General features: G+C 38.0%; 2 protein-coding genes across 2 annotated transcripts; one reads left to right on the top strand and one right to left on the bottom strand.

Moving 5' to 3' along the window:
• LOC149389763 (uncharacterized) lies at positions 1-751 on the bottom strand. Its single transcript, XM_089622715.1, has 4 exons — positions 685-751; positions 523-615; positions 356-457; positions 1-273 (listed from the first exon to the last, which is right to left on the bottom strand). Exons 2-4 carry the CDS (start codon positions 580-582, stop codon positions 1-3), a joined length of 435 nt encoding a protein of 144 aa, XP_089478841.1. The 5' UTR covers positions 583-615; positions 685-751.
• Positions 752-4,612: 3,861 nt separating this feature from the next.
• LOC149389762 (branched-chain-amino-acid aminotransferase 2, chloroplastic-like) lies at positions 4,613-10,503 on the top strand. Its single transcript, XM_089622866.1, has 10 exons — positions 4,613-4,662; positions 5,613-5,665; positions 5,966-6,149; positions 8,642-8,818; positions 8,894-9,028; positions 9,111-9,208; positions 9,282-9,396; positions 9,470-9,568; positions 9,908-10,020; positions 10,099-10,503. Exons 2-10 carry the CDS (start codon positions 5,619-5,621, stop codon positions 10,211-10,213), a joined length of 1,083 nt encoding a protein of 360 aa, XP_089478992.1. The 5' UTR covers positions 4,613-4,662; positions 5,613-5,618; the 3' UTR covers positions 10,214-10,503.
• The last annotated feature ends 1,192 nt before the right edge of the window (positions 10,504-11,695 follow it).

Here is an 11,695-nt window from a genome sequence, read left to right as displayed (position 1 = left end):
TCAGTTGCAGCTCGCTTGTTGGGCATCCATCTGAGCTCGCATCTCGGCAACCAATGGATCGGTCTGAGATGACGAACTTGACGAGCCTCCATCTAGCGTTTGGGCAACACCCAACGATGACCTTGGGATCGAAGGCCCTAAACCGACTTCCCAGTCTCTGCGCACTCCCAAAACATCGCGCATCGCGTACATCTCCGCATCTTCTTGGGAGATCACGATGTTTTGCTCCTCCGCTTGCCGCAAAATATCTATCGTCTGGGCGGTGACTTGATCCTTCAAAATAAAACCACAAAAAACTTATAAGATAAGAAGAAATAAAGTAATTAAATATAGTAAATAAAAAAAATTAACTTACGTATTGCGTCTTCGCGAAGTCCGTCGTCCACGATCCCTTAGCGTCCTGGTGTTTTTCTAACCATATCGCTAAAGCCGAGCCTATACTCCCATCTTCTCTTCGCTGTAATTTTTCAACATTAAAATATGAATCACATATATATTACATATTAATTTTAAGAGACTTACGTTCCTCGAGCGATGACCAAAAAAACTAAGCGAGCCTTGCCTCGCCTTCGTCTTCTTCATCTTCGAATTTTCCCGGTTGCGGAGAGATTTCGCCTGCAAGACATAAATACGTGAAGTTTAATTTTAAGAAATTCGAATAATCATCGGAAGTTCAACTCATACCTTATGCTCTGGCGAGTCGAACACCTCTATTGCTTTCAACCAGGCTTCCTGGTTGTAGCCATCGGGAGTTTCACTTTTAGCGAGGTCCTTACTCCCGCAAAATGTCTTGAAGAAGAGCTGCGACAACCTCGACTTCTGGCCACGACGCATCCTCTTCGCATCGCGAATGATAGCCATATCAATCTCGTTGCGAATAGGATCTGCAGGCACAAGCTCGCCACTCTCGGGATGTGCATAAACGAAGTTATACTCGTTATGAATCGAGTTCATAAGAGCCGCCACACTCTGCGCAGGCACATGATTCCAGTCTGGGAGGTCGACTGGAATGGTACTCTTGATCAGGTTTCCTAATCGGTTTTGGAACGTCCCGATCAACGGATTTTGCTCCCTGACGTCTTGGTAGAACGCCTGCGCATTCTGATCGTAGCGAACTGTGTTCGCTCCAGGGGTCCCAACACGAGCTCTCGCAGAAACGACGCCAGTCGTTGGTCCCCGCTTCTTCCTCGGCATCTGCGGGGGGTCATGCTCTCCTCCTGATGGGTCCTGACCTGAAGTAGACATCCTGCAAAATGAATTGTAGTTAGTATTTTTAATTACTATGTAATTACTATTCGACGACTACGGTTATTACATGGTGTTAGTCATTCATCGTTGTCACTCGATGTAATGTTAGTATCGACATCAACATCGTCTCCCTCAAAAACGGCAAGCGCCTCATCTTCTTCATCCACTTCTTCATCATCTTCAACGACATTAACAAGCTCGGCCGTAGCAGTTTCGTGTCGATGATTAAGACGGTCGATATTTGACAATTCTATTGTCAATGGAATCGATGCTGAAGTGATCGTTAGAATTCATTTTGTAGGATTGAATTATTAGGAAATTGAGAGGTAAAATTGAGAGTGAATCGTTAATATTTGAAATTTAGAGTGAATTATTATGAAATTGAGAGTGATGAATTGTTAGGAAATTGATAGTGGATCGTTAATATTTGAAAGATTCGAGAGCGAATTTGTAAGAATGAAAGAGAAATTGTGATTGACATGTATTAATTTTGAAAAGTGGTTAGAATTCGTTAATATATACAAATTCACTACTGATTTCATTAACGAGTTAACCAATTTCGACAAATTAGTTAATTCGTTAAAATATATTATCAAAAGAGTTAATTTTCTTGAGATATACGTTTTATTCTACCGAAAATTCGGCAGAGTTTCCCCTAAAATATTGACTAACCAAAATCTGCAATTAAAACAAAAACACATATATAACCAACCAAGACTATCTTATTAACATACTAAATACTAAATTGAACCAAGACTATCTTATTAACATACTAAATACTTAAACAAATCATGTTACAATTACATTAAATTACACTAAACACGTTACTAATTAATTTAATATATTAACTTAATTAATCTAATCTATCATATTACACATTATTAAAAAAAATTGACTATTACTATATGCTACTATTTTCATCAAAGTTCTATTATCATTTAATCTAACATGTTACTATTTTCATATATATTACTAATTAATCTATACGAAATAATCTAAAAATATTAAATAATCTATAAATATTAATAATTACAAATACCTAACGTTTTTCCGAGGCGACGACGAGGCACTGAGACGACGGGGCTACGAGTGACCAAGCTGCGGCGATGGCTGGGCCGAGGGTGGGCCGGGAGCTGGTCTATAGCCCTTCAAGAAGTTCTCTGCAAAAAAAGAAAAGAAGAAAAGGAAAAAAAAAGATTAGTTGTGTGACCGATTGACAAGGCATTGAAATATCTAACGTGTTTTACGTACGTCCGATAATTCCGATCTCTTCTTCACCTGGTTGCACTGCCAAACAGAATCCCACTTGTACTCCCTGCACCGAAGAGAGAGTGAGACAGAGAGAGAGAGAGAGTGAGACAGAGAGAGAGAGAGACAGAGAGAGAGAGAGAGAGAGTGTGAGGCTTACCTGGAGGACGGCGCCGGGAATGGAGGCGGGGCTGGTCCGCTGGAGACGAGCGTCGGGCTGGAGGCGGGGCTGGTGGCGCCGGGGACGAGCGTCGGGCGCTGGAGGCGGGGCTGGTGGCGCCGGGGACGAGCGTCGGTCGGGCTGGAGGCGGGGCTGGTGGCGCCGGGGACGAGCGTCGGAGAGAGAGAGAGAGAAGAGAGAGTTAGAGAGAGAGAGAGAGAGAGAGAGAGAGAGAGAGAGTGTGAGGCTTACCTGGAGGACGGCGCCGGGAATGGAGGCGGGGCTGGTCCGCCGGAGACGAGCGTCGGGCTGGAGGCGGGGCTGGTGGCGCCGGGGACGAGCGTCGGGCGCTGGAGGCGGGGCTGGTGGCGCCGGGGACGAGCGTCGGTCGGGCTGGAGGCGGGGCTGGTGGCGCCGGGGACGAGCGTCGGAGAGAGAGAGAGAGAAGAGAGAGTTAGAGAGTGAGAGAGTGAGGTTGGGCGAAGAAGAAGACGCTCGGGTATATAAATACCCTAAAACTATTAGGTGCGACATTGTCGCACCTAATAGTCATAAGTGTCGCACCTAATATGACTTTTAGGTGCGACACTGTCGCACCCAATGTGAAATTCCAGAACCCAAAACATTCGGGGGGAACTTCTGACCGTTTTAAATTTTTTTACCCATTAGGTGCGACACCTGTCGCACCCAATGATATTAGGTGCGACATATGTCGCACCTAATAGTATCCGGTGCGACAATTTCATATCAGGTGCGACAAAGTCGCACCGGATAGCCATAAACATCAGCGAAATTTTTAGGCGCATGGAGGACTATTAGGTGCGACATGTCGCACCTAATATGTTCTTAGGTGCGACATTTAGGTGCGACATGTCGCACCTAATACCCTTCCGCACCCAATATGTTAATTTGTAGTAGTGTGACGAGCTCGATCTTTCCGGAGACCACACCCCTGCCTTCCGATCTGGGTGCTCCGTCGTGCCAATCTTCTGCGTCATCTCTCATTCACGAAGCTTCTTGAACGAGAAGGAAGGACTCGACTACCATATTTTTTCGAGCGAAGAACCAATCTAGTGGCGGCCATTTTTTTTTTCTGATGACGCGCGACGAACTAGTCCGACGTCGAGCTTCCTCCTCTTTGATTCGAGTTCCGAGGACCAGATCTCCTCAGACCTCGTGCCCCTTCTCTTGCACGATGCTTCCTCAACTCATGGTGGGGAAAGATCTGTTGCAGATCTGGCAAAGCTTCCTGACGTCAACTTTTCTCTCTCCGACGAGGTCTCTTGTTGTTGTCAAGATGAGGATGATCGGCCTTCAGAAGATGATTTGAGCTTTGGCAAAAATCTTCCGAATCAACTGCTTCCGCTTGCACACAAAGCATACCCATTTGTTGCTCTTACCATTCTTCTTCCTCAGTTTCACCTGATACCCATTTATTTATTCAAAATAAAAACAAAATAATACAGCTTTTATATACTTAATAAAGAACATTAACTTAGGTAACTTAAAAGACCATTATAACCTCGATAGTGAGCTCACCTGTCTAAAACGTGCGAAACTCACTAATGGTAACTGATAAATTTTGACGGAAGGGACAAAAATCAACATAAATGTGAGTTCAGAGTAATTTTTGTTAAAAATCCGAGTTTAGGGTGCACTTAATTAATCGAGTAAGGTAGTATTATTGTAAATTATCCTTATTTTTATTATACTTCTACACCTGTGCGAAATTCAAATAGCATGCAGCAAAAGCGTCATGCTTTTTCTGTAATAAGTCAGAAATCAGAATAGTACGTGGAATTCCTAGGGAAAATTTTTTTAGTACGTGGAACTTATATTCTGTACATTGTTTGATTTGTGTTCACACACAGTTCCATCGCCTTACGCGTATTTGTATATGTGTGCGTATATATAACATATATGGTACACATATAATCAGCATCTCATTATTTAGTTGGGATACAAGAGAAAGAAAAACTAGAAAGATTCTTCGTTAAACTTCAAAGGTTAGATTTTTTTTTTTTTTTATTATTTTTATTCTTTCTGTTTGTAAGAAAAAGATTATCTCAATTGCCATTGACTTAATTCTCTGTTGTTAAATAGTTGATATCAATTTTGCTGTTTATCTGTGGTTGTCTTTAATTTTCTTTTGATAACTTTCCTCTATATAATATTTACATTATCAGTTTTCTAATTTTATTTTGCATTCTCATTTTATAAGATTGTACATTAAGTACTTCAGATGATTAAAGAACCTAAACATTCTACGCAGAATTAGAGTTTTTTAATTATCAGATATTTCCTTTTTCTCATGTATATATCTTTGATCTCTATCACAATTATTATAGCATTATTCGTGCGGAACTATATACATATATGAAATCTCGGAGTATTATATAAGATTAAGACAATTTATCAACAAAATAAATACATTATAATATATGTATATATATACATATATATATATATATATTACTTTTTTTTTTTCCCAAAACAAGTACTAATATACTATATATTATAACGTCTCAGGAATCAAGCAAGCGTGTTTTGAATCGAGTTTCAATATATACGCACATATATATACACACATGCATGCATTACATACATGTTAAATATTATCAATGCAACTGAGCTTCTTGATAGTCTTTCCGAGAAGCTGTTCGTTTGTCTGTATTGTATTTGGTCACGAGGATTGCTTGGGAGGCACAAATAATTCGTCACATATGATGAGCTATCACGCATATATATATATATATATATATATATATATATATATATATATATATATATATATATATATATGATATACGATTATATTATTATTTGGAAGGTTGTATCTTAATGCGCATGTACTTCCATTATATACAGTTACCACTTACAGCCCTATTATGGATAGTAAGGCTTAAAAGTGTGATATATCTCTTATACATATTTATTCGCAATAACCACTTCTCAGAAAATAATGGCTCCTTCAGTGAAAACGACCTGCGAAGCCAAACCCCACAGCAGGTGTCTATTCTTTCATTTTTACTCAATTTATTGTCTCATTAATTCTCCTAGCACACCTCATGCATGCCAATATTTTTTAATTTTTTTTTTCTCTTTCTTTTGGGCTTATATATAATTATCATTTTTAGTCTCTTCAAATCTGCGAAAATTCAGTAGTTTTCAGATTTAGCTCTAGCCAGTTATGAAATGCATGTCAAGTTATTGTTTCTCACTAGAGAATGTCAAAAGGAAAAAAACACTAGAAATAATGTTGTCATCTTATAGATCATTACTAGGGTTTAATACCGATAATATTGGCAGCGATCATATCGAAAAAGAGAAATACGCGGAGATCGAATGGGAAGGGCTCGGATTCGACGTTGTTCCAACGGATTTCATGTACCAAATGAAATGTTCAAAAGGCGAATTGTTTTCGAAAGGAAGTCTCATCCCCTATGGAAACATAGAGCTCAGTCCATTTTCCGGGGTCCTCAATTATGGACAGGTACTTAAGTTATTAATGAATTATATACCAATTCACTACAACAAATAGGACATTTACCGACGATTTTTTTCGTCGCTAATGACCCCATAATCGTCGCTAAATCTCTTTAGCGACGATTTTAGCGACGATTTTTATCGTCGCTAAATGCCCGTGCCTAAATATATTTAGCGACGAATTAATCGTCGCTAAATATTTACCGACGATATTAGCGACGATTTTTTCGTCCCTAAATGTTTAAACTAGGAGTTTTTTTTTAATTATTTAGCGACGACTTAATCGTCGCTAATTCCCGCGGGTGAATTTCGCGCGCGAATTAGCGACGATTAAGTCGTCGCTAATACGTTAATTTTTTAATAATTAGCGAATTATTAATTTTTTTTCAATTTTTTAAATCATTCATTTTTTATGATCGTTAGTTATTATTTATTTTTTTTCGTGTATGAAATTCTAAAATGAAAAATCAAATAAAAATCAAATTATATTATCGAAATGAACTTATATATAAAATACTTGAAATTGAATCGTGGTTATTAATTAAATTCTCGAACGTTATTAAATAAATAATCATAAATTATTTATTTAAATAAATGAAATACATTTCAATAACCAAATGAGAGTATTTAAACGCTATAAGCGATTTAAAAAACTCATGAGTTAATCGAGCTTTAATTTGGATAACTCTTTCTTGAAAACTTCAAAAATCCGGCTTCGTCACCTTTGACTCGTCCGGTTCCCGCTCGTCCGCCCAAATCTGTCATCAAACCGCGAAAATCCGACATCGAGTTAATTTCTTAAATCCAAACTCTTATCAATATCCAAAATTCCAAATCCGACATCTCGACTCAAAAACCCGAGCCCAACCAAGTCAACAACCAAACACGAATCCAAACTAACTTGTCACAAAATTCGTAACCTTGTCATTAAATCCACATTTTAAATTCAAACCAAAAACCCGTAACGTACAATCTCATCTCAAATCACAAATCATAACTTTCAACTCCAAACTTCAAAAATTCCCGAGGCTCAGACTTTCATCATCACAAAACAGTCTCAATGCCACAAATATCACAATATGGCTCACGGCCAAAAATCACAGGGTCAAATAAAAATTTCAAGACCAAAACAACTCACGGCCATAACCATTTCCAAACCAAATTACATAACATTCCAAAAATCCTCATAGCCTCCTAATTCAACCAGAAATTCCTTCACAAATATGAGCATCAACTTAACCATAACAAATCACAATCAACCCCTTAGAACACACGGCAGAAGAACAAGACACACGGCCAAATGAATCTTACGGCCAAAGAAAAACACAATCCAACTCAAGAAATTTCATAAATCCAAGAGATCATCATCATAGCCTCAAACAAAATCAATACATCACAAACCCAAAATCTCAACTCACACCACACAGTTGAGCAAACAAACACACGGCCAAAACACGTTCCACACATAAAACCCGTCCAAACCACAATCAAAACAAGAATTCAGTCCAAAATCAACACTCCCATAAGTAATCAACACTAAACCGAGCACAAATCACATCACAAAGCATCAACCACGTTCAGATGTAAAACCCCCAAATCAATTTCATCAAAACCCTAATTTTCGGATCTTTCACTTTAGCCCAAGAAATCCATACCTCACTTGAAGAGTCGGACCATTTGGACCGTCTTCACCCTTTTTTCCCTCGCCGGAGGTGCTCGCCGGAGCTCCTAGGACGCGCGGCGACCTTCTCCTCTCGGCTGGTGGTGTGCACGCGGCTCGAAGATGGGCGGCTGGCCGAGCTCAAGCACGGAGAAGAAGAGATGAGGAGAGGGTGGTGCTGTGGGGGGTTTAGCTGCCGAGAGAGAGAGCTCGGTTGATGATGGCCGATTGAATTTTTTTTAGGGTTTGGGAGCTCACGAGGGAACTGATACGCGACCTGGTATTTAAAGACATTTACCGACGATTAAATCGTCGCTAAATGTTTAAAATTCGTCGCTAAATCATTTCGTTGTAATTAAATGTGAGGGATTTTTCCCTCTTTAAAATTCGTCAAAATTCAAAAACATTTAGCAACGATTAAATCGTCGCTAAATGTTCAAAATTCGTCGCTAAATCATTTCGTTGTAATTAAATGTGAGGGATTTTTCCCTCTTTAAAATTCGTCAAAATTCAAAAACATTTATCGACGATTTTATCGTCGCTAATTGTATAGCAACGACAAAAAAACATTTAGCGACGATATTATCGTCGCTAATTATTTTCCCGGGAACTTAGCGACGACAAAAAAGAATTAGCGACGATAAATTCGTCGCTAATTATCTTTGCCGCCAAACTTTAATATTTTTGGCACCAAAAAATTAGCGACGATTTATTAGCGACGATTAAGTCGTCGCTAATAGTTTCGTCGCTAAACGTGGTATTTCTTGTAGTGCAACTAAATCTACTAGAATAATGATTACAATAATTTATCTAGGATGACATATTGTGTTTTGTTTTAGGGTTTATTTGAAGGTCTAAAAGCATACCGAAGAGAGGATGGTGGTATTCAAATATTTAGGCCAGAAGAGAACGCAATGCGAATGAAAATGGGAGCCGAGAGAATGTGCATGTCAGCGCCGTCGATCGAGCAATTCGTCGACGCCGTCAAACAAACAGCTCTTGCCAACAAGCGTTTTGTAAGTAAAAATTTATACTCTTGAATTTATTTTTATTTATCATATTTTTTATAATTATTTTAAAAAAATAAATAGGTCCCTCCGTCGGGAAAAGGTGCGTTGTATTTAAGACCTTTGCTGATGGGGAGCGGCCCAATTTTGGGCATCAGTCCGGCGCCGGAAAATACTTTCTTGGTTTATGCTTCCACAGTTGGAAATAGCTACCTTAAGGTAGGGCTAAAAAAATTATTTTAATTCATGTGTCAAATATTTTATTTTATTCGTTTTTAAATATTTTCTTTTGGGGGTTTAGGATCGGCAAGCCATGAACTTGCTTGTGGAGGACAAAGCCCACAGAGCCATTCCTGGAGGAACCGGAGGTGTAAAGTCTATTACAAACTACTCACCTGTAAGAAAAAATTCCAAGGTTTTAATTTTTTAAAGCTCGAAAATGAAATAAAAGTTTAATTTTATATATATACGTGTACCAATCACTGACTCGGGCAAAAACTGAGGGGTTCTCCGATGTGTTATTCCTCGATTCCGTTCACGGAAAATATGTTGAAGAGGCTTGTACATGTAACATTTTCATGCTTAAGGTATACCAGGGAATTTACTAATATTACTTTCCCATTATAAAAATATTATTGATCTTGATTGTCGTATTATCAGGGAAATGTTATATCAACACCAGCGGTATCAGAAGGGACAATTCTCCCCGGAATCACACGTATCAGCGTTATTGAAATTGCTCGTAGTTCAGGTTACCAGGTGATATAATTATTAAATTAGAAGATTATTTTGAAATAAAATATAGGTCTACATTGGTTTAAAATAATTGTGTTTAGATATTCACGTTAATATCAATTTTATTACATGTGATTGATGTAGCTAAATAGCTAATTTAAAGTTATGAATTTACAAAATAATCCAAGTTTGTCTTAATTGAATGAAATAATTAAAATGTGCAATAATTTGATTTTCATTTTTTTTTACCTTAAAATTAATTTTTTTTAAAGTGATAAATTGTTTATAATAATCGTAAAAAATTTTAGTCTCTATATTTTTAACAAATAAAATAAAACTAAATATATTTGTGTTATTTAAAAGGTTGAAGAGCGATTAATTTCGATAGACGAATTAATTGAGGCGGACGAAGCCTTTTGCACTGGGACGGCTGTGACTGTTAATGCTATTGGCACCATAACATATGGCCACAAACGGTAACATAATATACTTTGTTTCATTATTATTACCTGTTTATTTTGTATATAATTAACTTAATTCGGTTGTATATGTAGGGTTGCATTTAAAACAGGAAAAGAGGTGTTATCTCATAAACTGTATAAAACGCTGATCGGCATTCAAACCGGAAAAATCGAGGACAATATGGGATGGACCATCCAGCTCAACTGAGACGTTAGTCGTTATTTCATTTAAGATATTAAAAAATGTTTAGAGTATATTTAATAATCTAAAGATTCAAGTTCAACGTGTTTATTTCCAAAATTAATTATGAAATCTTAGAGTGATGGAGTCGTTTTACTATGTTTATGTAGTTTTCCTTTACATTGTCGTACTGTACTTTGTAGCGTTTACTACTCTTAATGTCGTTTGTGTGAGTTGTAAAGTACTGCCAAGCTGGCTGGCTATGATGTGCCATGCTGGCAGTGTCTTCTACAACATCTACATTAGATCTGAGACACACTCAATGTAACGGTTGAGATTCTCTAAAATAAAATCTCTCTCTCTAAATTCAACATGGCATCAGAGCTGTGATTTTTTTTTTTTTTTTTTTCTCAATCCAGCTTCGTCCAATGACTCTCATGGAGTCTTAGAGTTCATCTGCTCTGACTTTTGTAGAGTCCTCAGCAACGTTACACCTACCTTTGCGCCACATCTCAATCCAATTTTGATGAGATTTGATCGCCACAACTTCGTGTTCTAGCAATCTCGAGTACTTCCAACTGTCAGACCTCATGTATTTGACGAAATACTCTTTAGGAACTACTCCAATATTGGCTCAGTTCGTTGAAGCCTTTTCTCGCTTCTCTTTTTTTAAAATTTTTTTTTTCTCTAAGCTTTCTTAGCTTGATTTCTTCCCGTCCTTTTTTTGATGTTGTATTTTTATTTTTTTAGGTGCTTGTGTGGAGTTCTAGAGAGAAAAATAGTATTTTTTTGCTTGGAAAAGTCCATCTTCTTTTTTCAAGATGGGTCTTTTATCTCTTGCTAGTTTAATAATTTTTTGTCACTCACTTGTCACTTTCCACATGTTTTTTTTTTCCATTGATGGACTTCACCAACCCACATGGTGATGGTGGGGTCCATGACCTTGAAGTTGATGATTTTGAGGGCTTCAAGGACTTGAACTCCCATTTTTCATATCTATGTAATGATTTTTTTTTTTTTTTTGAGTTTGAAGATGAAGATGATTTTCAAAAAGTCATTGAAGTTGACAAAAAAAGCTTTCAAAGTGATAATGAAAAAGGTCCCTCTTTTAAAGTGATTTTGAATTCTCTAAATGACTTATTGGAGGAACCCTTCACAAACAAACACCCACGTGCTCCATTCCTTTTCTTCTTCACATTAGAGCTTGTCTACTTCATATTCTTCGTTGAATCAAAGGGCAGAAACGAGATTTCGAGATCCTTCTCTTCGGCCCCTTCTTCCTCGTCTGATTCCTTCATTGTATCAATCCTCATCTTTTTCTCTCTTTGATTCTCATCTGCCTTCCTCGAGCCAATCTCCTTTGCGCGTATCAATGGACCAAAGGGGAAAAATATCGTCTGGCTTTCTCGGCAAGCAATTGGTATTCTCGGGCCCGGCTCGTTCTTTCTCCAGAGTTCCTTGTGGCCTGCGCGACTCTCAAGCTTTGCCCTCCTTCGGGCGACCTGATTT

Source organism: Urtica dioica, chromosome 8 (assembly GCF_054948205.1).
Source record: "Urtica dioica subsp. dioica isolate 48M chromosome 8, U.dioica_male_clone48M_v1_H2, whole genome shotgun sequence".
Lineage (NCBI taxonomy): Eukaryota > Viridiplantae > Streptophyta > Magnoliopsida > Rosales > Urticaceae > Urtica > Urtica dioica.
The sequence above is the reverse complement of the archived record's forward strand: the minus strand, read 5'-3'. Positions and strand labels throughout refer to the sequence as shown.

What these genes read in the sequence shown, in the direction of transcription:
- LOC149389763 (XM_089622715.1), bottom strand. Translation starts at nt 582, where the DNA reads ATGAAGAAGACGAAGGCGAGGCAAGGCTCGCTTAGTTTTTTTGGTCAT. An exon ending in TTGGTCATCGCTCGAGGAAC is followed by an intron (nt 458 to 522) that starts GTAAGTCTCTTA and finishes GAAAAATTACAG; the next exon opens with CGAAGAGAAGATGGGAGTAT. An exon ending in ACTTCGCGAAGACGCAATAC is followed by an intron (nt 274 to 355) that starts GTAAGTTAATTT and finishes TTTATTTTGAAG; the next exon opens with GATCAAGTCACCGCCCAGAC.
- LOC149389762 (XM_089622866.1), top strand. Translation starts at nt 5,619, where the DNA reads ATGGCTCCTTCAGTGAAAACGACCTGCGAAGCCAAACCCCACAGCAG. An exon ending in GAAGCCAAACCCCACAGCAG is followed by an intron (nt 5,666 to 5,965) that starts GTGTCTATTCTT and finishes TAATATTGGCAG; the next exon opens with CGATCATATCGAAAAAGAGA. An exon ending in ATAACATATGGCCACAAACG is followed by an intron (nt 10,021 to 10,098) that starts GTAACATAATAT and finishes TTGTATATGTAG; the next exon opens with GGTTGCATTTAAAACAGGAA.